Source organism: Macrosteles quadrilineatus, unplaced genomic scaffold (genome assembly GCF_028750875.1).
Source record: "Macrosteles quadrilineatus isolate MER2022 unplaced genomic scaffold, UCM_ALF_1.0 Scaffold_7__1_contigs__length_78375512, whole genome shotgun sequence".
NCBI classification, from domain to species: Eukaryota; Metazoa; Arthropoda; class Insecta; order Hemiptera; family Cicadellidae; genus Macrosteles; species Macrosteles quadrilineatus.
The window spans coordinates 47,784,277-47,811,087 of record NW_026542600.1 but is presented as its reverse complement, the minus strand read 5'-3'; the positions used below and the strand labels follow the sequence as shown (position 1 = coordinate 47,811,087).

The 26,811-nt window shown below is 37.9% G+C and overlaps 1 protein-coding gene across 5 annotated transcripts in view; it reads left to right on the top strand.

Annotated features, from left to right (window-relative positions):
• The window catches only part of LOC128997724 (histone-lysine N-methyltransferase 2D-like), a 145,342-nt gene that overhangs the window by 17,755 nt on the left and 100,776 nt on the right, over positions 1 to 26,811 (top strand). For all 5 annotated transcript variants that reach the window (XM_054423367.1, XM_054423364.1, XM_054423366.1 and 2 more), the window contains exons 9-20: positions 707 to 829; positions 1,484 to 1,647; positions 2,213 to 2,403; positions 18,116 to 18,240; positions 18,716 to 18,801; positions 19,015 to 19,254; positions 20,022 to 20,231; positions 21,036 to 21,217; positions 22,100 to 22,264; positions 22,997 to 23,166; positions 24,693 to 24,896; positions 26,387 to 26,566. In XM_054423367.1, the coding sequence (XP_054279342.1) occupies positions 707 to 829; positions 1,484 to 1,647; positions 2,213 to 2,403; positions 18,116 to 18,240; positions 18,716 to 18,801; positions 19,015 to 19,254; positions 20,022 to 20,231; positions 21,036 to 21,217; positions 22,100 to 22,264; positions 22,997 to 23,166; positions 24,693 to 24,896; positions 26,387 to 26,566 (2,040 nt within the window). The remainder of the gene's footprint in view (positions 1 to 706; positions 830 to 1,483; positions 1,648 to 2,212; positions 2,404 to 18,115; positions 18,241 to 18,715; positions 18,802 to 19,014; positions 19,255 to 20,021; positions 20,232 to 21,035; positions 21,218 to 22,099; positions 22,265 to 22,996; positions 23,167 to 24,692; positions 24,897 to 26,386; positions 26,567 to 26,811) is intronic.

Here is a 26,811-nt window from a genome sequence, read left to right as displayed (position 1 = left end):
AACTTAATAAAAATGCCTACGATTAGGAAACATAGTGATATCAGTTAGGATAGAGTTCAACTTATCCTAAGATAAAATAAATCATAAAATAAAAGCAATATTAATTTTTATAAAATAGTTACTTGTTTTGACTTTTTATAGTAATAAAACATTCCTCACACTGCTTACACTTAACAAAACTTCTCAAATGTTATTAAAGTAATATTATTAAAATAATTAAAGTAATATTTACATTTAAAGAATTAATTAAATAAGAACGCCTTCGCAAAGGAAACGCAACTACAACACGCTCCTGTATTGCGGGTATTGCATTGACTTTCTGCAGGCGTTTTTAATTTTTTTTTTTTTTTTTTTTTTAATTCTCGTCTTGATAAAAATCTCGGCCAAAAAGAAATCTCGTCTCGTGTAACGAGATTTAAAATTTCCCGAAAATTTCCCGAAATTTCGAGACTTGACCATCCCTAGAAATAGTAAACACTTTCTTTGCAAAAGTTTTTCTTTGCAGTGAAAAAATATTTTGATGCTGCCTACATCAATAACAAACAGTTTGTAATGAGTAATGTACCAGATGAAATTTGGCCCTTTAACCCAGTAAATTGTAAAAAGTGTATGGACTTGGCGGAGCAGGTTTGTTTGTTTAGTTTAACTAATTTATCTTACAAAATAAAACACTTGAATCTCATATTTCCATTTGCTCGTTTTCCAGCTGGTCTCGGAGACGTGACGTGCATGAGCTGTTTCTCCCTGGGAGATGTTCGGAACCTGACAATGTGCTCTAACTGCGGTAACCATTACCATGGGAGCTGTGTCGGCCTCGCTTTGTTACCAGGTTTGTGTGACTATTTCTTCTCCTCGACAAAATACACCCATGATACTTGAGAATTTTAGATTTGAGAATAGAGATACTTTGTCCTTTAATTCATTTTTCTGGTATGATACTAAAAGCCTTCCTGACACCATAAAGTGCTAAACCATTTTAAAACCAGATTATACAACTTTTTGTGAGATAAATGTTGCTATAGAATCAAGGATTTTTCCAATTCGTTGTTTGTAGTTTTAGAGACTTTACGGGATAAAATTGCTACCGGTATATATCTAGATAACTTTTAATTAATAAGTGCTGATAAATTGTAAAATAAAGATTGTGTAATGTTGTCACAATTCGTATCAATGCAAGAAACAATAACATAGTATGGAGGATATTCTATGGTAGGAGAGCAATGTCTAGATCTAGAGTAAGTAAGGCTGTTCTTTTGTCTTGTATTATAATTGTAAAAATCAGAATTATTTAGAAAATTTGACAAATTTTGTCCGATGTTCCAAACAAGTTATAAATGTATATACTGGAACATAAGAATGTTGCAAAAAAAAAAACTTTAACAACAGTATTTTCTGTCCAAAACAATACAGATAATTTTATATTGCTTTTAAAACACTTTTTCCCTTATCTGAATTACTCCTAAAGATCATTGATGTTTTGCAGGTGTCCGCGCAGGCTGGCAGTGTCAGGACTGTCGTATCTGTCAGATCTGCAGACAGCCTGAGGACAGCAAAGTCATGTTGTGTGAGACATGTGACAAGGCCTACCATCCACACTGCCTTCGGCCCGTAGTCGCCACAATACCCAAGTACGGCTGGAAATGCAAGGTCAGTACCTGCCCTAACATCAATACATTTGTTGATCAATCAGTTATAATCGACCTAGAGCATTGTTGGCCTAATATGGAATATAGTGGAACAATGCACCTGCTCCCTCTATATCTGGGCTATTCTTTTAGTTTAAAACTATTAGGAAGAGAAATACCCTTAGAAGTACTAATGTATGGTATTATTTATTCTGAATTTTGTTTTGCCACACACAAAGTTGCCTGAGGCTAAAGAATTTGAGGAATGATGGGGAATCGTAACCTCAACCAGAATAAGTTAAGCAATGCATGCAATAATTACGATTCTTTTACCACCATGAATGATGTAAAATAAAGTAAGTTTAATTGACTAAATTTTCCAAAATAAGTAGCTGTATTTTGAAAGTGTGTGGGTCTCAGATTTCAGTGCAGGTACAGTTTCGAGCCTCGGCATTTCCAGATAAATTTAAAGGGAGTTTAAATCTCTAACTGAAGAGTGTTCTTCTCTACTAAATGCTTCTAGCATGGACACAAATATTTAGTGAAATGAGATGTCTTATCACAATTTGCACGTTATTGTGTTGCAGTGTTGCCGCGTGTGCAGTGACTGTGGCTCTCGTACGCCGGGTGCCGGCCAAAGTTCACGTTGGCACGCTCACTACACGGTGTGCGACTCTTGCTACCAACAGCGTAACAAGGGATTCTCCTGTCCTTTGTGTCGAAGAGCCTATCGCGCAGCTGCGTACAGAGAAATGGTCCAGTGTAGCAAGTGTAAAAGGTAAGTCTATCCTCACAATCTCTGGGTACATTTGAGTCGGATTGAGAACACAAGTTTTTAACGTTTGTAGTATATTAAACTAGTTGAGCTTCAAGTAACTGTATTCTGTGATGCAGAATTTTATTAAAACTTTGTGAATAATCCCTTGTGAGTCTGCTTCTGAATACAGTAGAACCTCGATAATCCGGGGTAATGGGGAGGAGGGAGACCGTGGATAACTGAAAACCACAGTTAATCCAACTTGGCATAAAAATATATTACAAACCCAAAAAAACAACTAATACTGTATAAATGGACATTAATATAATAATTAATCTGCATTTTTACATTATCAAAATACAATTAGTATTGTACAATCATGGTATGTTTAGTCGTTAAAATTGGTTCAGTAATAAAAACTGTAAGTTTGTAAATCACGCTTAATCAAAAAACAAAATTTGACAAACACAAAGAGCAGAACAATAGAAAGTCTAGTAAGCTAGATACTGCTAATGACTTTAGCCTACCACTACATACTGTTTCAGGACAGAAGAATGTCGATAAAACATAAGATAACTAAAAAAACAGCTTAAAATCATAGTAGGCCTACTTAAAATCTGTAAGATATTAACAACAACAGCTGTAAAATAAGATAAAGATAACAATGACTAAAGTTTCCTTGGTGATTAATCTCCCAACAATAGGCTACTAAAGCTGTAATGGTTACTAATCACCCAATCACAAACTGTTCAACTGTTGTGATATAGCAAGCACTCAACACAACAGACAGATGTTTAAGGAGCAGACGATTGTCAGTGCAAGCTTTGGTAGCTTGAAAGGTAGCTTGACCTTGAAGCTATCAGTCTATTTCTTTGTTCTGCTTCCATTTTATTTTTGTCAAATGAACTGTGATGTTTCAAAAACAATAATGAACCTACTGCATTTAAATAATGACCAGAAATAGTTATACAGTGCATTTCAACACATTAGACTGAAGGAACACAATTTATAAAATTTTCTTGAGGTTATGTACTATAATCTGAGATTCATCTAGATATTGACCACGGTTGATCCACCCCTGGTTAATCGAGGTTCTAATGTACTGGGCTTCTGTGTGACCGAAAAGTGTCCATGTTTGTGCGATAAACGTCAGACTAGATAGAGCTTTTTAAGTAATTAGTCTCAGGCTCTACGGTACGTAAAGAATACAATATGACTTTACTCACTCCATTGTCCCCAATCTACAAATATCTGCCTTGAGAGGTTAGTCAATCAAGGTCCTGTACACCACTACTGAAAACAGCCATCCAGTTGTCAGAAATTTAATTCTCTTCCATTTCATCTTGGGACTTCTTACAATTATTATTAGTTTTAGCGTTTTCACACAACCCAAATTACCAAGAGACACTGCTTGGCAATGAAGTAAAGAAATCAGGGATACCAAATTATGAGCTAGTTTTGTCCTTAAACAGTGTCTCTTGATACTTGTTATTTGAGATACATTTAAAAAGCACGTTAAACAATAAACTTGCAAAGAAATACATTGTAAAAGTCATCCTTTGCTTCCGTGAAACATGTGTTGATAGGCTGATATGGTAATGCAAAATCGCTTCTCAACCATTGAGAAACCTTGTTGTGAGGTACCAAAGTTTAAGGGGGGTAAAAAACGTACTGCTATTCAACAAACACCATAACTTACCAGTTTTCATCCACAATAACCTACTCCTAGGCCTATGTGTTGGCCCTAGCCAACACGCTATGCTATACGGTGTTAGCTATGAGCCAAAGAACGTAGGCCTATTTTTAATCACAGCGAAGTATATATATATATACGTTCACCATACATATTTATTCATATTAGAGAAGATTTAATTCGCTGTTTGACCGCCGACTAGCTCGCACTAATACGACCCTACGATTCTATTACGAAGGTTAGCTAACACACTAGTTATGCCCCTTTTTACGTTATTTCTGTTTTATCTTTCGCGTACTTAACTTATTATACTTTTTCGTTTTCTTAAATTCCCGATTTGAATTATCTAAATTTAATATCTTAACTTGAGTCTTGCCCGCCAGTTCCTGACTGTCGGTGACTAGCGGTGGTTATCGTTTGGTTTGATTTAAACTAGGGATGGACGGGATTGAATTTTTACTTCGGGACGGGACGGGACGGGATTTTTATTTCCTTCCCGATTTTCGGGACGAGACGAGACGGGATTTTTTTCTGTGCATAAAAAGAAAGTCTTGAGTATTGCAGTTACCAAAAAAAGGATACAAAATCAATCTTTACCGTTTGTGGCACTGATCTATAAAAACCAAAAAATTGGTAACAATTTTTCAGGTACCTATAGTCAGAGGTGCCCATCCCCCCCAAACCCAGAGGCGCAATCCCCCCCCCCCAAGCCAAAGGAGTAGCCCCCCCCAATTTATGCTGCCGTCTATTTAAACCTACCCTCCCCTCACCAATTTATCTGACAATTTTCCCTTTACCTCATAAAACAAGCATCTAAAGTATTTAGTGAACTTGAGGTACGAAAAACAATCTTGCTGATAATCAAAATTAAATGTTTAATATGAAACGTCATATACATCAATATAAATCTAACTAATGGACGAATTAGAAGTTTTTCCATTTACAATTCAGAATCTGTATTGTCAGCCAATATGTGTGCTCAGTATTGCAATAGACAACGTCTTCAAAAAACGTACAACAATATAGGCCTACTCGGTGAATTACTCTACTCCAACACAGTACTGTAACTGTACAATATATTAGGTGGCGTTAATTTTTACAGGGCTTAAGAATTCAAACAGCTTTAAGTGCATTTATAATACTTTGGCAAAAAGTATATTGTTTCAAAATTATAGGCAGAGTCACGAAATAAGACAGACTTGTTGCTCGCCACTCCCAGGCTGCCTTCTACAAAAATCGCCGGGCAAAATACCCACAGTATCTCTTAATAATTGCCACCAGTAGGCCTACAAAAGGTTTTTGTGACGAAGTAATCTTATAATTCATTTTGATAGCCCCAGGATTGCCTTTTATGACTAATAGTGGTAGAACGCATCTTGTCAGACAATCCGTTTGTACACAAAACACGAAACGATAACAGATAGGCCTATCAATTCAGGCGTGTAGGCCTATATATTGCCGCGGGCAGGACTGGAAGTAAACTGAATCAGGTAATGACGGAAAGACGTGGTCTCTGGATTGGTGTTTGTGTTATCAAAAGCTGAAATTGGACTAATTCTAGTGACGGAGGAGAGTGTTGAAAATATAATGGGATTCATAATTGATTTTTCCATTCAAAACTATTGACAATAATAACCAATTTATATGGTCTCGACATTCTACATTACTGCAGAAAAGGAAATTTATTAAATACTTTGAGGAGTTTGAAATATACATAAAACTATTGACAGCACAAAATTTTTTAGTGAAAACACTGAATCCCATTATATTTTCAATACTCTTCTCCTTCTCAGTCACTACAATAGTCCAATATCAGCTGTTGAAAACGCAGACGACATTCCAGAGACCACGTCGGTCCGTCATAACCTGAACCTGATTCAGGTTACTTTACTTACTTCCAGTCCTGCCGACGGCAATGTACGAATTGACAGGCCTATCTGTTTGTATTAAATGTTTGTCGTATTCTGACGACACCTCCAGAAGTGGATCTTTTTTAAATCCTGACGATGGTGGAGTTAAAGAACCACCAAAACATATGTAGCAAGTAAAATTTGACACTGGCATATTAAGGATTGTCTGGCAAGGTCCGTTTTTACCATTCTTAGAAGCTATCTTAATTACGAACGGCAAAATGTTGTTGGTGGTGATAGTAAGCTACTTAGAAACACTTTTTCGGGCTGTTTATACAAAATTATACATTCATTATGACAGCTAGCAAAAAAATATCCCCCCCAAAAATCTCAAAATAAGTCCCCCCCAAAAATTCCTTTGCGCCACAGTACCCCCGCTCTGGGCACCCCTGCCTATAGAAACTTGTGACTCGCGGTCGAAAGGACTCGCGGTCACGGTGCGATCGTCAAAATGACGGCGGTAACGGGGTGATCGTCGGTATGACTCGCGGTCACGGCGCGATCGTCGGTATGACTCCCCGGTCACGGAGCGATCGTCGGTATGACTCCGCGGTCACTGCGTGATCGTCGGTATGACTCGCGGTCACGGCGCGATCGTCGGTATGACTCACGGTCACGGCGCGATCGTCGGTATGACTCCGCGGTCACGGGGTGATCTTCGGTATGACTCGCGTTCACGGCGCGATCGTCGGTATGACTCACCGGTCACGGCGCGATCGTCGGTATGACTCCGCGGTCACTGCGTGATCGTCGGTATGACTTCGCGGTCTCGGGGTGATCGTCGGTATGACTCACGGTCACGGCGCGATCGTCGGTATGACTCCGCGGTCACGGGGTGATCTTCGGTATCACTTGCGTTCACGGCGCGATCGTCGGTATGACTCCCTGGTCACAGCGCGATCGTCGGTATGACACCGCGGTCACGGGGTGATCGTCGGTATGACTCGCGTTCACGACGCGATCGTCGGTATGACTCCCCGGTCACGGCGCGATCGTCGGTATGACTCCGCGGTCACTGCGTGATCGTCGGTATGACTCAGCGGTCACGGGGTGATCGTCGGTATGACTCGCGGTCACGGCGCGATCGTCGGTATGACTCCACGGTCACGGCGCGATCGTCGGTATGACTCCGCGGTCACGGGGTGATCTTCGGTATCACTTGCGTTCACGGCGCGATCGTCGGTATGACTCAGCGGTCACGGGGTGATCGTCGGTATGACTCGCGGTCACGGCGCGATCGTCGGTATGACTCCACGGTCACGGCGCGATCGTCGGTATGACTCCGCGGTCACTGCGTGATCGTCGGTATGACTCGCGGTCACGGCGCGATCGTCGGTATGACTCACGGTCACGGCGCGATCGTCGGTATGACTCCGCGGTCACTGCGTGATCGTCGGTATGACTTCGCGGTCACTGTGTGATCGTCGGTATGACTCCGCGGTCTCGGGGTGATCGTCGGTATGACTCACGGTCACGGCGCGATCGTCGGTATGACTCACCGGTCACGGCGCGATCGTCGGTATGACTCCGCGGTCACTGCGTGATCGTCGGTATGACTTCGCGGTCACTGCGTGATCGTCGGTATGACTCCGCGGTCTCGGGGTGATCGTCGGTATGACTCACGGTCACGGCGCGATCGTCGGTATGACTCCGCGGTCACGGGGTGATCTTCGGTATCACTTGCGTTCACGGCGCGATCGTCGGTATGACTCCCTGGTCACAGCGCGATCGTCGGTATGACTCCGCGGTCACGGGGTGATCGTCGGTATGACTCGCGTTCACGACGCGATCGTCGGTATGACTCCCCGGTCACGGCGCGATCGTCGGTATGACTCCGCGGTCACTGCGTGATCGTCGGTATGACTCAGCGGTCACGGGGTGATCGTCGGTATGACTCGCGGTCACGGCGCGATCGTCGGTATGACTCCACGGTCACGGCGCGATCGTCGGTATGACTCCGCGGTCACTGCGTGATCGTCGGTATGACTCGCGGTCACGGCGCGATCGTCGGTATGACTCACGGTCACGGCGCGATCGTCGGTATGACTCCGCGGTCACGGGGTGATCGTCGGTATGACTCCGCGGTCACTGCGTGATCGTCGGTATGACTCAGCGGTCACGGGGTGATCGTCGGTATGACTCGCGGTCACGGCGCGATCGTCGGTATGACTCCCCGGTCACGGAGCGATCGTCGGTATGACTCCGCGGTCACTGCGTGATCGTCGGTATGACTCGCGGTCACGGCGCGATCGTCTGTATGACTCACGGTCACGGCGCGATCGTCGGTATGACTCCGCGGTCACGGGGTGATCTTCGGTATGACTCGCGTTCACGGCGCGATCGTCGGTATGACTCACCGGTCACGGCGCGATCGTCGGTATGACTCCGCGGTCACTGCGTGATCGTCGGTATGACTTCGCGGTCACTGCGTGATCGTCGGTATGACTCCGCGGTCTCGGGGTGATCGTCGGTATGACTCACGGTCACGGCGCGATCGTCGGTATGACTCCGCGGTCACGGGGTGATCTTCGGTATGACTTGCGTTCACGGCGCGATCGTCGGTATGACTCCCCGGTCACAGCGCGATCGTCGGTATGACCCTGCGATCACTGCGTGGTCGTCGGTATGACTTCGCGGTCACTGCGTGATCGTCTGTATGACTCCGCGGTCACGGGGTGATCGTCGGTATGACTCGCGTTCACGACGCGATCGTCGGTATGACTCCCCGGTCACGGCGCGATCGTCGGTATGACTCCGCGGTCACTGCGTGATCGTCGGTATGACTCGCGGTCACGGCGCGATCGTCGGTATGACTCACGGTCACGGCGCGATCGTCGGTATGACTCCGCGGTCACGGGGTGATCGTCGGTATGACTCACGGTCACGGCGCGATCGTCGGTATGACTCCCCGCCCAGACAGCACAGACTTATCTATAGAATATCTTATAAACATTTCACTTGGATATTTAAGATATCTATAGATGATCAATATCCAGATATTTATATTTGTTAGATATTGTGAAGAAGTTTAAATGTCACTAATTTCTACTTTCAACAGATATTAGATTTACAATATCTTAAGAACTTCTACGACTGAATATTATACGGATATCTTCTGACAGATCACAAAAAAATATATAATAAATACACAAAAACACAAAATAATAAAGATTTAGTCTGAAAAGCACATTTATCAGTTGAGTATTTTGATTAAATAGTTCATAAAAACAATTTTTTTTTAAACAACTGGACAAAATTTTTATACCCGGACAGGTCTCGAACCTGGTACCTTCAGCTTATGAACCTCTTACCTTACCTCTGAGCTAACTGTGATTGTTGAGAATACTAGTTTTCAAGCGGTTAAAGAGGAGCCAAGAGCTACAATGATCACAATACTTAAATATTTTGATACCATGATTCTGTTTAGGCATCAAGTTGTTGAATTAATTGTTTTTTCTGGGAGTTGGAGAGAATACTGGTATCTGATTATAGATTAAATTATTACCATTAGTAATAGGCCTATTGTTATATGATTAATTAATATTTACCCTTAAATTTATCAACCCACATAATTTCCTCAAATAGGCCTAAGTTAAAGAATTTTAATTAAAAAGAAAATATTTGCATTATTATTATTATTATAAGCAGGTGTATTATTATTATAAAAAGGTGTTTAATCATACATTCAAAGTCAATTGTATAATGTTTTTACGGAATGCCTTAACAGTTTTTTTTGTTTCTCACAACTTTTGGGTCGTGTGAGACTTGTGTTATTATATATTACGTGGTGTAATGCACATTTCTTCCCTTCTGACTGAAATAGTTTGACTTTAATGAAACACTCCTGTTGGAAAAGTGTAGTCATTCTCGTAAACATCGCTAATGCAATTTTTTGTCCACTTTGGACTTCGATTAAAATGATTAGATTTTTTTTAACACGAAGCAAGGATTAGGGTAACGGAGACAACATACTATAATTCATCTACCAAAATAACCACATAAAAACTACAGTTAAGTTTTAGTTTCATTAGTGTTTTTGATTTGTTGGATGATTTTAGATCCTGTGTGATAAGACTAACTGTAATATTAAATATTCTAGATGAAACAATAATGCACCTATCAGCATTTATTGTCTTTATAATCAATATCCAATCGTCAATGTAGGATTGATATTTACAGTATATTTGTTCGTAGATATATAGTACTGAATATATGTACAATATTTTAAGGATATTGCATCTAAACATTATGTAAATATCTACTTTTATATCTATTAAATATCTATAGAATATCTTAACAGATATTTTACAGATTTCTTAGATAAGATATTTTAAAAATATATTTAATTACATTTAGATATCTTTAGACATATTTCAAACACTTTGAATATTCAATGGATATCTGGTGCTGTTAGGGCGGTCACGGCGCGATCGTCGGTATGACTCCCCGGTCACGGCGCGATCGTCGGTATGACTCCCCGGTCACGGCGCGATCGTCGGTGTGACTCCGCGGTCACGGCACGATCGTCGTTATGACTCCGCGGTCACGGCGCAATCGTCGAAATGACTTCGTCTCCTGCGTTCGCGGACCTATCGCTCGCAATAGCGGCGTCTTCGGCACTCGCGAAGCGGCAAAATCGCCGGCGATCGGACTAAATCCCGTCCCGAAAAATTCCCGAATCAAATGTAATCCCGTCCCGATAATCGGGAATATTTTTTTCCCGAAAAATTCCCGAAATTTCGGGACCCGTCCATCCCTAATTTAAACCCATTAAGTTCAAAATTACGATTTCTCCAAATAATTATTACGTACATTTGTTTAGTTAATTTGACGTTTTAATATTATCCCGAGACTTATCGACCAAGTTCTAAACCCCGTCTTTGGCGGGTGAAAGAATCAAGTCTGGGAGTAGGCTGATTTGACAATCAGCTACGAATATTAATATTTATTTTAAACCTATCACGTTAAATTATCCGTCCAGCTATATTAATTAGGCTCCGACGACTCTGTAGGAATTGTTTTTACGTTATATTCTATTTCTATATTATTTAACTAGGCCTTTAGTTAATTATTTTACCCCTTTAACGAATAAAACCCTTTAACGAAGGCTGGGATGATATTGCTCCAACTGAGCGTCTGCAGGATTTCCTGAACGTTCCCAGAGCTCTGAGCCTTCGATTACATTTTAAATCAATTGATCAGTCAAAGCCATGACAACTTCGTATCGACCCCTGGATTTTTTTCGGCTCCTTCTGAGCACTCCGGGGAAGAAATTTGAGTGTGGCTGGTTCTAAGGGTAGGCCTAGCCTGACTTGGTGAATACTAGTTTATTCCCCTCCTAGAATTTTGCGTCACATTGTTACTATGATTTACCCTGGATTATTATCTCTCTATGTGTCACATTGAAAACCTGTACATGTCACACAATTTTTGACACTTGCAGAGATTTATAAAATATTTATAAAAGTGTTTACAATTAAAACAATATATAGTTTCTAAAACTAGATATTGTTTGCTAATTGCTATACAAAAGTACATTATTTTGTGTCCTCACCTTTTGTTAAGAAAATCCATCTTGAGTTTGAATCCAGAAATGTAAAATAAAATTTCTTTATTCTTATTATTCCACTCATTATAATTTTTTTATAGGGATAGGCCTATCCCGGAAACACAACGTTGCCAGTATACAAGAGTTTTGTTTCCTAGGCCTATCTCTATACAAATATTATTTATGTTGTATCTTTAGTATGTGTAGTTTGTTAAATGTGTGTTGCTATTTAAAATCCAACAAATCTAATCAAGCGGATTCAATGTATTTATTCCATGGACTGAAGTGTCTGACCAGCACCAAGGTTTGGCATCTCGCCGAAACTTGTAATATTATTGTTACTTTTGGAACTGCATGACAGGCAATAATTTAGTCAAAATTATTCTGACGGCCGCCGTTACAGAGTAAATATTGAGCCTATGGGCCTAGCATTTTACACGCGGATTGGTGATATTTATTTGAAGGTTAGCATGTATAGTTAATCCTATCTTTCGTGATTTACGTACCTTTTCTCGATTATCAAACGTACTCTTGTTCTAGTATGATTTTCATTCTAAATTTGATTCGGAATATTATTGCCATAATGTAGTAACCTTCGCCGACTCTATACTAGACCCGCTACTTTCAGCTTGCCAGTGATTAGTGGTGACTATAATTTAGTTTGGCATAAATGAATCCCTTCGAAATTATAACTGAATCGTTCTATCTATCTAACTACGTTGATAAATCCTTACGCAAGATATTTTGGTTGATTTGGCTTTTTTAATTCCCTGAGACTTATCACTAGACGTATAATCCCTCTGTCACGGGTGATAGACGTATAATCCCTCTGTCACGGGTGATAGTAAGTTAGTAAGTCTTTGGACTATTCCGATTAAACGGTTCCGCAGAAATCAATCTAAATTCATTTCATCTTTACCTCAAGAGATTCCCCGTTTTAGTTATTCTTAGAATACTAATTAGAGGACTATATGAATTTTGAATTGTTTTATTCTTCAGTATATCACTGTACGTTCACTTTTCTTTATTGCTTTTTGCTTAATAACTTAAAGTATGAGACAAGTAGTTTTATCAAATTGGCCAAACAGAATATTCATCAGACCTAAAAAGTCATTCTAAAAATTAGAAAAAGTTCCCAAAACGCTTTGGAGATGGTGAGGATAATATAACTCCATATGAGCATCTGCAGAATTTTTTTAGCACTTCTTGAGCTCTGAGCCTTCGATTAAACTACAAAAATAGTCAGTTAAAACCCTGGACCAGCATTCGTATCGACCCCTGGGTTTTCTCGGCTCTGGCGTGTTCTTGAAGGTAAATCTTTCAGATTTATACTGTCTTTAAAATCTTTGATTGGTAGCTCATTGTTTTTCTTTGAAAAAACACAAGGGAAACGTGTTGACAAAACTTCAACTACATTTGCTTTAGGCCTACATTGAACCACGGACTGACATTTATCGTTTGGACTCGACACATAATTTACTGGACAGTGTTAGACAAACATCCCGACAGTAAGTTAGTTGACCAGTTTGATGACAAAACTGACAACCAATCTCTCCCTAAAAGTGTGGGACATGACAGCTGTTCAGCTACAATAACATTTAAAAAATGTTGCTTCAATTGGTTTTGGGGTTTAACCTCAACTTCACAAGTGCCCAAAATATTTAATTCTTGACCATTGACACTTCTGATTTGCCCTAGAAAAGGTGACAATTTAGTTAGCTTTAAGCTCCTAGCCAGATCTGCTCTTAAAATACTAACTGCACTACCAGTATCTACTAGCCAATTAGTAGGTGTACCGTTTACTTGTATACATACAGACAAAGGACCGGACTCATTAATTAATGTATTAGGCATGTTAACAAAATTAGCGCTATGACAAAAACCTGCAACGTGTCCTTGTTTACCACAGTTGTGACAGATCCAGTCTTTTGCAGGACATTTTGATGGACTGTGTCTCTTAAAACAATAACGACATGTTTTCCGGTTGTTGTTGGATAGTTTATGGTCCGAGCGGCGGTGCGGGGACGGTCACCTGTATCGGGACGGCGATTGTCTTTCGGAACGTAGATGACATGGATAACCAGCTGATGTTGACCGTTGTCTATTGTACGTAGCGGGGGGAGGTGGGGTACGCGATCGCTGTTTGGATCTCCAGGACTGTGACGTAGGAGTTGACGTAGACTGCCACGCTCCCTGCGTAGTCACGTGACTGACGTGAGCCGTGACGTCATTTTCAGACATAATGTTCGTTGACCTCTCTACCACTTCAATGTCGAAAATAATTTTGCATGTTTCCTCAAAAGTGATGGCGTCTGATTCAGACAGAAGACGACTGACCATATTAGTATTTAATAACCCCGACACAAGACGATCTCTTAATACGTTGTCAAAAAATGATCCGAAATTACATGTACTGGCCAAGGTTTTAATCACAGTAATATAGCCTGTAATGGACTCTCCAACTCGTTGTTTCCGCAAATTAAAAGTATACCTCTCAGAAATAACTTTTTTGACTTTAGTGTATTTTTTTGCTAATGCTTCAGTACACTGACTATATGTTGCTTTCTTGAACTCGATAGGACTTAATAAAGACTTGAGTTCTGCATAAATACTGGGCTGCAAATTAACACACACAGATGACTTTTTTTAAGGTCATCATCAATCTTTTCTATTTTGAAATACAGTTCTAGTCTTTCGATATACAACGAACAATCTTCCTCTTCCGGGACAAAAACTGGTGCTTTAGACATTTTGAATTAATTATTGACTAAATTATAAAACACACAGACAGACGTTGACAAAATGGACGACATTGACTCACCGACCGGAGACCGGCAGCTTTCACTTTTATAACAACTTGCAGTTATTATGACACAATCACTTAATTAAACTGTTTTAAAACACATTTCCTCGTCGCCACTGACGTGTTCTTGAAGGTAGACTATAAATAATAAAACTCACATTTGAAACTGCACAAATGTACTTTATTAGGTGACGCCAGAGACAAACATTGTTGATATTTTGATTGCCCAGACTGGAATAGCTAACTATCTGAGTACGGCTATCGGTTAACTGGTGGGGGTATACCTATGATACATCAGGCTCCTTCTAAACACTCTGGAGAAAAAAATATGTGCATATGGCCCAGCCCGTTTTGTGGATATCATTTTATCTCCCTCTCCTAAGAGTTCACGTCACAGTTTAATCATCTATATCAAACAAGAAAACAAAAAATATCACAACAAATCTTATATCAAATTAATAGTAACAACGCTCGGTACATTACGCTCCGAAAATTTAATAAAATATTTTTGATCGTTGGTTCACCAAGTGAACTGCATATCAGTAAACAAACACCTTTTATTGTGCCTTTTACAATTAAATGATCCGTTTAGTGTGTCTTTAAGAGTTAAAGGAATTCTTTACAAGTAAATTTTCCTGGAACTGAATATTTTGCTAGTCAGCTGTTTGGTGAGGTAGGTTGGGCATGGCTGCTGCATACTGCTGATTCAAGCATAACAAGCAAAATACCAAAATAACATGTGACGTGTCCTCTAACCATTGACTCTTTCTTTGTTTCTTTCAGTGATGTATTAACTCTCTTAGAACATACAGATTTTGTCCTAATGCTCTGAATATTTGTGTGATTGTGTTAATGGATTTTTATACATTATTCTATTATCAAAGGCTAAGATTGTTGTTGTGCAGTGAATTAATAGTTTAAAATGTATTTTAAATTCTGAAATAGGGGTTTAAACCACTGCAAGGAATAACAATGGTTTCTTTTAAGAAATTTTGTGTTTTACTAAATGTTTGAGTTTTGAAGGCTTGGTATGTATCAAATTTTAAGGGGTGTAAAATTGTCACATGAGCAGTCAAACACTAGGACTTAGCAATTTACAATCAATATAGCCTACACCTAGGTCTATGTGTAAGCTATAGTTTAGGCTATGTGTAAGGCTACATATGCTTAGGCTCACTCACAATTAATTAAAAGTATATACAGTACACTTGCACATTATTTGTTGGGTTGAAAATCTTTTGAAACTGCTTCATTTTCATTTTATAACCACCCTTCTTAGTCTCCAATACATATTGTTTTATATATGTCCTAGTTAAAAACCAAGAGTATACAAAATCTTAAAGAACCTGTGATTTTAAGAACTGGCAACATGAAACATATGTTGACAGTGTGTGTTTTTTTTTGTTTGTTATAAACTTATAAAGTAGTCTGACGAAAATTATCGTTTGCACTCATCCAAATTGTTTTTACTATACTCATCAGGTAACACCTATTTCTGGACTATTAAAACAATATACTATTTGCATTACTCTTGATAGATATTCATTTTTTGTGTGAGGAAAATCATAAAATGTCAAAATCTCTCTTATGTCGGAATATACCGAGATTTGAAAATGTTTTATATCAGGCCTACATCATTAACCATCTAAAGTAGCCAGTCATTACGGCCATTATGGTTTGTGTTAACAGAAGCGGACAAAGAATCAAAATTTGTTGTAGCTCACTTCTTATTGGACAAATAAATATAACTAGATTTTGATTTATGATTTATGTGAACTGCGTCTGGTGTAAAATTTCATCAAGTCGTCATTTGACATTCCAAACTATAATAGTAATTTACGCAACAATTGCGTAAAGATAGTTTCAACGTCACAAGTAGAAATTTATAAGGTACGAGCCTTGGCGAGTGCCTTAAAACTTTTACATTGTTGTTAATACTATTTATATGAGTTGCGTACACTACTTTACCTACGACAGTGTTTCTATTACTAAAAATTACAACTCATAACTTTTAAGAGAGGTTGTGTTTTAGTTTATAACCTCTCATTGCCACTGAAAGTGATGCAACAAAACATGTACCAAACACTATTGCACCACTCAACAATTAAATTGGCCTGAACAGCTGATTAGTTGAGGTTATAATCATTACAATTTTACTTATTTTTTCAATCCTTGAACCTCATTGGTCCGTTACCCATGCTGTTATGAAAGTAAACAATGCTGCTATGTGAAACTTTGCAATTTTAAGAACTGAACTGAAACGGCTACGTTATGACGGTCGTAGTTAAAACTTGTTTAACTAACTCTAATAACTTTACCTAATATTTAATAATAAAATATCGTGAAGTTTTCTGTGTGTTTACACTACTAGGTTGCTGTTTTTTTCACAGCATTCATTACTTTACCTTCTATTGCCTTTATAGGGTTTTGTCAAGTATTCCTACCAAGTGAATTATTGAATAGTTGGTTATGGGGTTTAATAACTTTCATTATATTCTAAATGCCTTGCATTTTTCTGAACAATAAGATTATTTGGTTGTAATATTAAAGTATGTATTGTAACATGTCTCCTTGTGTGTAGTACTCTTGTAAATATTGTATATTGTATTCATGCTAGTTTATAGTTTAGTTAGTATATTGACTATGCTAGTTTTAGCAGTTTTTCGGACATTGTCAATAATTTGTATAAATTCACAAGACAATAAACACATTTCATTTCATTTCATTTCATTTCAATAAAAAATGCATTTTAGTAGTTTTTACGTCAAATTTGGAACAAGCCTAGTTCAAGCTGTTTTATTTTAGATTCTAGATTATGTATTGGTTAGCATGAAATCAAGTAGGCCTAGGAATGGCCCATAACTTTCTTTCATAGATCCTTTGCAAAAAATTGCTTTAAGAATAATAATACCTATTTGTTTGACTGTTGCTGGACCAAAAATGTCTATTGAGACTTAAGGAAGGATATAAAAATTTTAATTTGATTGGACTTTAAAAATCTCAATTAATCTGGCGTCCGGTCTAACTTAAGGATAAAAAATGTTTTGTATGCTGTTTTGGCCACCCAGGTATTACCTCGCTGTATTATAGATACAATTTTAAAAACACATGCTGATGACAAAAAATGTAATTAATTTAGTTTTTTGCACAACTCACTTCAAATTTAAAAACCTACCTATTAAATTAACTTACATATTAACCTCTCATTACGGAAGTCGTCATTCTTTTTCCAGAAATATACTCTTTATTGTATGTAAACATAACAGAAATTTTATTTATTTTTATGTGTTATTTAACCTTTTTATAACCTAGAAGTAACCTTCAAGTGTTTTAAGAATTCATCCAGCCTCTCAAAGGTTGTTAAAATTTACTTTTCAGTACTTCAGTTACTCAAACTAAACTCCCAAAGCTGCCAAAGCTAATGTTCTGCCCGGAAAGTAAACAATAGAAAGCTGAAATGTAAAGCAACAGTTATCGATTGGGGATTGTGCTCAGTGGTTTAAGACTGCTCTACTCTCACAAGATCATCTGTCATCCTTGTTTGAACTTCCAATTATTACACCTGCATAGTTCAATTGAGTGCACTGTTTCTGCAGAAGGTCCGCTCTGCAGTAATGGATTCTGAAAATATTCTATTACACATTGCAACTGTCCTTAGGTAAATAGCTATGGACAAGGGGCTATGGAGTGGATGGGATATTCAGAATGGCAGTACTATGTTACAGAACTAATCTACAAAATACTGATGTATCATTTTTGTAAAAATTAATTTTTTTCAGGTTTGTCCACGGAACATGCGACCCTGATGCAGATCTCGTTACATACCAGCAACGCAAAGAATCTGCTCCTGAATACGAATACATATGCCTTAACTGTAAAAATGAACCAAAGAAACGGAAAGACAGTAAGTAACTATTGAAAAACATTTAATATTGATAGTAAGATAATTTTAGGTTGGTAATGAATGTTAAAATGACCTAAAATTAGGTAATGGTGTTACAATTGATACTTAAAACACAGAGAAGTAAGAGTTAATTAATAAATGTTTTTCTTACATATAAAACATTGTTTTCTGTAATTCAATACTTAAACTGATTAATTTTAACCATTTAACTAACGAGACCAACAAAGCATTACAATTTGACTGTTCTGAGTCAACGGCCTAGTGGAATAAATTTCTTTCACCGTGTTTTAGTAGTTTATAGTGTTGTTTCCAGTGAACCAATATTTCTAGTTATTTGACAATCTTCTAGACCCGATCAGATGTATGAGTTCTAAATCAGTGCCACAAATTGGCACAGAAACGTTTTCACTTTTGTGAAAATATGTCAGTATAAAATATTATAACTATTGTGTTTGATCAAATGGATTTTTTTCAGGCCTTGATGACTTTTGCATGGATTCTAACATGAGCGCTTCACAAGAGTCACTCGTATTGGATGAATTTGATTTTGACTACGAGAAGGTATGGGTTTATTGTGTTTAAATAATTTGCAAAACACATTTTCTGTATTTTCCTAGCACTTAAATAGGAAAATGCTAAAGTAAATGACCACCTATTTTCTTCTTTTTTTTTTGCTGTCCAAAGTTATGGTATTCTCCTTAGAATGTTTGTTTAAAATCTATGAATTGTAGCTACAGGTTGTTCAACTTTCCTGAATCTTAATGTATTTTTCAGGAGGGCTATGGAATGGGAAAGGGCAAGCCTTTTTGTGCCAGTAAAATAGCAAAGAAAAAGTTAGGTCTTGGATATCCTGGGCCAGGAAGACCAGGCAAGTTAGGCAAGATGAGTGGCATAACCTCCGCACTGATGATGAACTACCAGAAGAAACAGCAGAGGTTCAATGAGTTTGGTCGCAAACGGATGCCCAAGTCTAAAATGAGAGGCATTTTTGGTGTCCCAGGATTAGGACTTCAGGTAAGATATTCCATCGAACCTAAATTAAACCTGAATTGGCATTACTTATAAATTTTACCTGCATTTTAATTTTAATTTCCTAAATGCAACTCGATACGAGGTTCCACGCGAATTGGTGTTTATGGATCTTTAGGATTTCTGAAAGCTTGGGACAGGACAAAAACCATTCCCTACCTGTTTTAGAGGAAGTAGCCAAGTGACGGTAGGAAGTTGACATTTCAAATGAGAAATAAATACATTTATATATTTTGGTTTTGGGAAGTGCACTATAGTTCAGCCGCTTAGAAAGCGACCTCCTCCAGCATTGGTTTAGCATTAGCGCGCAGGTCGTTTTCTAAGCGGCCGAACTATAGTAAAATTTATTCACTTGAGTTTTTAATCCAGTAAAACTATATTTACATAACTAATACTCGAGACCTGGCTTTTCTTCCATTCTAAATCTTTTCATTTTAGATTCCAAAAATAATTAATGCATTTAAGGGATGGTGTATTACACGTGGAATACATTGCGTTATTGTGGGATATATTTAGTATAGAAACCATTGTACCAAGACTGTCACTGCACTTTTGCTCCGTGCTTCTTTGTTTTATGAACTACACAAGTTAATTAAATTCTTCTGATTTGTCTTATTTGTTAATTTGATTGTATTGTTTAAAACAATATTACCCTATTTTAATTAATTTTATAGTTATAACAAAACGTGTTGTCTTAGAGACTTAACCTGAGTTGACAAAAGTGATAAATTTTGTTTTTACCCGTTTTGCAGAAACCCCAGGCAGACAACACCAAAGACAAGGTGGCAGCAGACGACGACACGAGTGACAACAAGCTTGTTTTGTGTTCTGCCAAGGACAAGTTTGTGTTATCTCAGGACTCTTGTGTTATGTGTGGTGCGCTCGGAACTGACCAGGAGGGCTGCCTTATCACTTGCGCTCAGTGTGGCCAGTGTTACCACCCTTACTGTGCTAATGTCAAGGTAGGTAATCATCTAGCTATTTTTGTACGTCCCACCTTCACATCCTAGGATGCTAGGCCTCTAGGCCAAAACCCTTTTACACATTACTTCAGGCAAGACCTAAAGAGCTGCAACATTATCACTTAGATAAAATCTATTGGTGATTAACAAGATTTGAACCCAAGACTTTGGGAACCAAAGTCCCGCAATTTGCCACTAGACCAGCTCGCTCCCCATTATATTCATTGCAAAGAACTGTGTTGAGACCAAATCAAATAGTAACATTACTGTAATTATTTACATTTTATTTATTTCCTTCGATATATTTAACTGGGATGAAAACATTTAAAAGGGACTTTCAAATTGACAGATTGCATCCGAAAATAAAATTTGTATTTTTTGTAGATACTTGCCATATCCAATTAACTTATTAAAACCCTTTTCCTAATTATATCCACATTATTTTGGTTGAGCAATATTTTAAAATTGACTTTTGGATACTAGGGAAGTAATCCCATATCTAAACAAACAAACTGTAATTAATTTTTCATTAAAATAAAACACAATTAAGCGAGCCACTCACAGAATGTGCTTCTTTAAAATTCTCTTTTCTCTCTTAATTTGATTCATCAATAATTAATGTGACCCAAATTACATTATAATTAAACTTTCAGTTAGGCTTGAATTAAAAGTTTTATTCCATAATTGTTCACAACTTTGAAATAAGATATCTACTTCTCTCCGTAGATCAAGGTGGAGGTGGTGGTAGTTTTCAAGAGGATTGTTTTTAGCACCACATGACTATGTTGTTTACTCTCTGTTTAGGTTACCAAGGTGATACTACAGCGAGGGTGGAGGTGCCTGGACTGTACTGTGTGTGAAGGGTGCGGCCAACGTAATGATGAAGCTAGACTGCTGCTTTGTGACGACTGTGACATATCTTACCACATCTACTGCATGAATCCTCCCCTCACCTACGTGCCTAGAGGGACTTGGAAGTGTAAATGGTACGTCACTGAAAAACTTTAATGAGTTACACTTGGCACAATTAAGTACAGTATTTTTTTCCTGAGCATATTAAGTTGTTTTACTATGTTCGATAGAAATTTATCTTTTTCCACTTGCTGGAAAGTTTTATCATTACCTTTACTACTCAAAAAGTTTATCCAATAATTTTTTTATTCAAAAGTACTGATTAATCCAGTACACCGATCTGGAAAACTGGGAATTATGAGTTAATTGGTTTTGAATCTCTACCGGGAATTTTCAATTTACCGTGATCGCGCATGTCAGCAATAATAAGTGACCGCGGGAGACGATGATGTAATTTTTTCGCAATCACGAAAGAAGGTGATAATTTTTCCATTACATTCAGGATTATAATCAGGATTTTGCTGTAACCATAAGAGACGGATGATGTCCACACAACCGCGGTAAATTATATAAATTTTGCCTCGGATCGTGGGAGACGAGTGCCTACAAGACTGTGAGGAATGATTAGAATTTTGCCGTGATTGCGGGAGACGATTATAATGTCTACAAGACCACAGAGATGATAATGATGTCTACAAGGCCGCGAGGAATGATCAGAATTTTTTTGAGGAATGATCAGAGATCGCGAGACACTATAATGATGCCCTCACGGCTGTGGGATATGATCAACATTTTGCTCCAATTGCAGGAGACAAATATGATGTCCATTAAAACAAAACCAACAAACAAACTTATACAAAGCTTCTATATATACATATTTAAAATTTATAACACATTCTCAACAGATCAAGTTAAAAAAGCACTTTTTTAGCAATATGTAATAATTTCTACAGCTTAAACCCTGCTTTAACATACAAGTACCTTGGATTGTATATTAGAGTTTGTTTTTGCATCAGGTGTGCTCAGTGCCTGACATGTGGCTCGAGTGAGCCCGGAGTTAGCTCGTCTTGGCTCAAAAACTACACGGAGTGTGGTCCATGCGGGTCTCGTACTCAGTGTCCCTCCTGCAGTCAACCCTACGTAGAGTCAGAACTGATCATTAAGTGCATTCAATGTGACAGGTAAGTCGCACATATTCGAGTGCAAAACTTAATTGTTTTGACTTTTTTTGTTACAATTTCTCTTGGCTGTCACAGGTAAACCTGGGAAAGGTTGATTGAACCCCACAGATAAATTTGAAACCCTTTAATATTACAGTAATAAAATAAATCACAATTTATAAAATTGTGGCCTCCACACTGTATAGAATAGTTAGATTATCTAAAATTTACTAGAACAAAACTAATAGTACAATAAAAATTGTTCAACTCAGGCTGAAGAATGCTTGAAATAGTGTGGTTGACTAAAGCAATGTGGCATCCTACTTGACCCAGCCTGCTGCCTATGCTGGTTCCCGGCTTCTCTCTCCTGCCAGACTGATTACTTGATTCCTTTACTTTTATTTCTCACCCTCCTTTAATTTTAGCCTGACCACATTAAATAACCAATATTGTGCTTTCAATTTCCCTTTTAGTTAATCGGCATTGCTACATGGCTCCACGTTTTCTCAAGCATTTTTTTAAAGTTAAGTGATTACTAGATACTGGAGTACACGTCCATCCCTCGTTGTATGGCTTAGAATAGTGAATCTGCCCTCATGCTTATATTCTTACTACAAATTAAAAGTTAACAAATTTTATGTAGTTGAAAATTAAACATTTGATTTAGGATTAGAATCATTTTTATCAGGAGGAATATTTCTGCCTGGGTGCATGCTGTTCTAGTTTATATGACTTGTATGTTTGTATGTGCAGGTGGTTCCACTGTATGTGTGACAACATTCAGACAGAAGAAGAAGCTGACATGTGTGCTGAGGATGGTTATCGTTGTATGATCTGTCGACCCAAGGATGTCAAGTTGCCTCATCTTCTAGCAGGACCTCTCAATAGGCCTTCCAACACCCCTACACGATCTGACAGTCCAGGTGACAGTTACTATTTATTAGTTCAGAATAGTGTAACCTTTTGACCAGGAGTCTAGAGTAACTTATCTTAATTTATTCTTATGACTTTCTATGCAAGTATAACAAAGAAATATGGCTAAAAGCAATCATATTTTGAAACATGGGAGTCCAGCTTAGAATGAATACGCTCTGGCTTATGATTTGATCGACCAGTGCTGCTAGTGTGGAACGTTATATTTGATCAAAGCTATGAGAGAGCACCGTAGATCAAGGGTTCAAATCCCATCTCTGTCAGGTCTGGTGTGCCACTCTTTTAGACAGTGTTTCCATACTACAATTTTTATACTGAAAACGGAATATTTAGTCCATTCGCGGGATAAGAACGAGATGCGGAACAAAACCGAATTTTTTGTTTGACCTCTAATTTTCTTTTTTTTTACTAATTTTTAGATAAAACCTGTCTCATTTAATTGAATGATTGCAGTATAGTAGCAAGGATTAAAGAGCTATTTTAACATAATAGTCAAAAAGATCACTTTAGATGGATCATAATTTTTTATGAAATTCATGGATTTTCTCAACCTAAAAAGTAGGATTTTTGTTTTGGCCGTGTGGATACACTGCTCAAAGAGTTCACTTGCCTCTAGAAGAGCTTGGTAAGAGAGGCCAACATAAAATAACCAGCAGACAGCTAAGGTGAAAGATCTCGCATGTGATATAAACTGATATGTTCAAGAGCATAAATACATTTTTTGTTGGTGTCATTCAATTTATTAGTGACAAAATATTTAACCCCCCTTCACCTCATTTTTAGGGTTTATACGGTTTAATATTCTCACTAGTGATGTGTCAAAACCAAATCTCAAATCCATAAAAACTTTAGAAAAGTTATTCTTTAGAGATTTTATCACCAAGTTTCAAGATTCAAAAGGTTTGAAATTGAAAATTTTGGAATTTTTTTAACTGCTGAAATTTTTGGCGCCATTATTATGCACACTGTTTTCTCTCAAGCTGCATAGAGCAAGCAGCTGTTTAGAGCAAACTGATTTCCACTAATAGTAATGAAACAAGTAAATTGTTTTCTAAACTTCAAAAGGCATTGTAAATACAACTGGAACGTACAATTCAGTTTCATATCAATAGTTACTGAACACAAAGAAATATTGACCACTTAATGTTCTAAATCTTGTAATATTCATGTTTATGTTGGTGTTAGGAGTTTAATTTATTTTAATGTTGGTTGTTTATAAAAAATTATGTTGTATTGGGTTTAAGATTATCAGTCATATATTTTTGTTATTATGTCAGGGTCAGGAGTCGATCTCTATCAGTTTTGATTGCATACTTCAACAATTTATTATTACCTGTATTTTTTTTGTAACGTTGACCTTTATAACCAGCTAAGTAAAATTGTTTCGTGTTCAGGTTTTGAGATTCGGGATTCAATTTATTTTAAGTTTCGGTTTCGGCTTTGAGATTAGAAATTTCCAGTTACGACCATCACTAATTCTCATATCGTTATATTGTAACTGGGATTTTATGTATAGAGTTCACCAAGAGCAGTGAGGGTGATTTCTACATGGTGGATGGTGTTCGGCTGTCAGAGAGCGGAATGTATCAGATCAGAGCCTTGACTATGGAGCAGCAGTCTCAGCCACGTCGCCGCAGACCTAACAGCCGCAGACAAGGCAGTTCTGCGGACATTCTTGCCACTATAGAGTCTGTCATTGCTGGAGGCACAAACTACGCTGGTAAACACATTGGATTAGGCCTACTATTAATTTGTTAAAAGTTGTGACTAGGGGTACAGAAACTTTAAGATTGGTACGGTACGTTGTTTTGTACCTCGGTTCTCAGTATAAAATCCGTACAATACGCGGTTACCAATATGTTTGCCGTTTTCTTCTCAGAATAGTTTTTAAACCATTATTTTGATACATTTGCATTACATCATTACATATTACATCTATCATTATGCATTACATTGCTTATGATGAAGATGGATGGAAGAATTTTAAGAGCAAAACATGGTTACTTAGAAGCAACAATTTTACAAGATAATATGACACAACTGGTAAATTTATTCCCTCATGATAGTAATAAAGGAATACTGTTATTTAAATTCTTAATTGAAAGAAAACCATTCCTCCCAAAAATAAACATTTTGATATATAATCTGTTATACAGTACTCCTTTTTTTAATTTTCCTTAAAATTAAAATATTTTATAACTTATCTTTCAAATAATAACATTTATGGTAATGCATTTCAATCTTTATTTTAAAAGTTATTTATTTTTGGAATGTTATATTTATTATTTCAAAATGTATTTGTATTCTTAGTCTATGACTACTAATTTTCATTAAACATTCTACCTTTTGATCAAAATGACATCGATTGGCTGATGACATGTATCCTTTACTTAGTTTCTATATTTGTAATCCTTTTATGTACAGTGGACTCCCTCTTATCAGGACTCCTCGGGACTGTGGCCAGGATAACGGGTTTTCCGGTTAAACCGACATCCCCAAAAACTCGTTAAAACGGACTGTTTACTGTGATATTCGACTTAAATTTAGGAGAGCATTGTATTTAGACATGTGAACACTGGTCTCAAATCTTTCCCACAAGAACAGTCGTTTCAGTACCGCCCACTTCCTGCCGATCTAGTCCGGTTAAACCAATGTGCTGATAAAAATTGTCCGGTTAAAGAGATGTCATTTCCGCCGAGTGTAGTCCGGTTTAAAGGTGTCCGGATAAGAGGGAGTCTACTGTACTAATACAATTATATTTAACATCATAACATTAAATTGCATTTTGAAAAGCAAGTTTGAGATGGCTTAACTTACTATAAGGTATTACGAAAAATTCATTATATAAGAAAGTTTGGCTCAGGCTTGGCTCGATACAAAATCTCATGCTCACATTCCTCTATTCATTACATTGGTAACTACTAAAAAAAAAATACAAGGGTCGTTTTTTAAGTAAGGGCCGGGAGATTCAATAATTTAAAAAATTGTCTAAACAAACAACAAAGCGTACATGTGAGCTACAGAGCTGCAAATGACTCTGTTCTGTGTACAAATGCCAGTAAGCAGCGAAGGGTCTTGTTGCGACATAAACGCAAACTAAGAAGCTATACGTACAAACGGCCTTTGTATCTAGACCTAGTAAACTGTTTTTGATACCATCGTGCAAGAGGAACAGCTAACAGGCGATTTACTGATCTTCATTGGTATTAGATGACGATGGAGACGGAGATGAGGAAGCAGCTCCAGAGAAGGTGTACCGGGAAGGGATGCCAGTGTTCCCTCGGGCTGATGGGCGACCCCCTGAGCCACCGGAGGGGTTCACTATCTATACCACCGAGTCAGGAGCCATGGTTCTGCGACGCAAGAGGGTCCGCAATCTGCAGAGGCTGGGTGAGCAAACAGATAAACATAATTGGATACTTGGGTATTACACCGACCACACCGATAAATCGACTTGCAAATAAGATTTTAATTAGTTTAAATAATAACCAAATCAATAACCAATAACCAAATAATAACATAACCCAAAACATTGTCCACCCTTAGGTTAGGTTAGTTTAGGTTTTTATTAGGTGTGGTCGGTATAATACCAATACCAATACTATTCTAAAAGCTTGAGTTATAGGACACCAAGT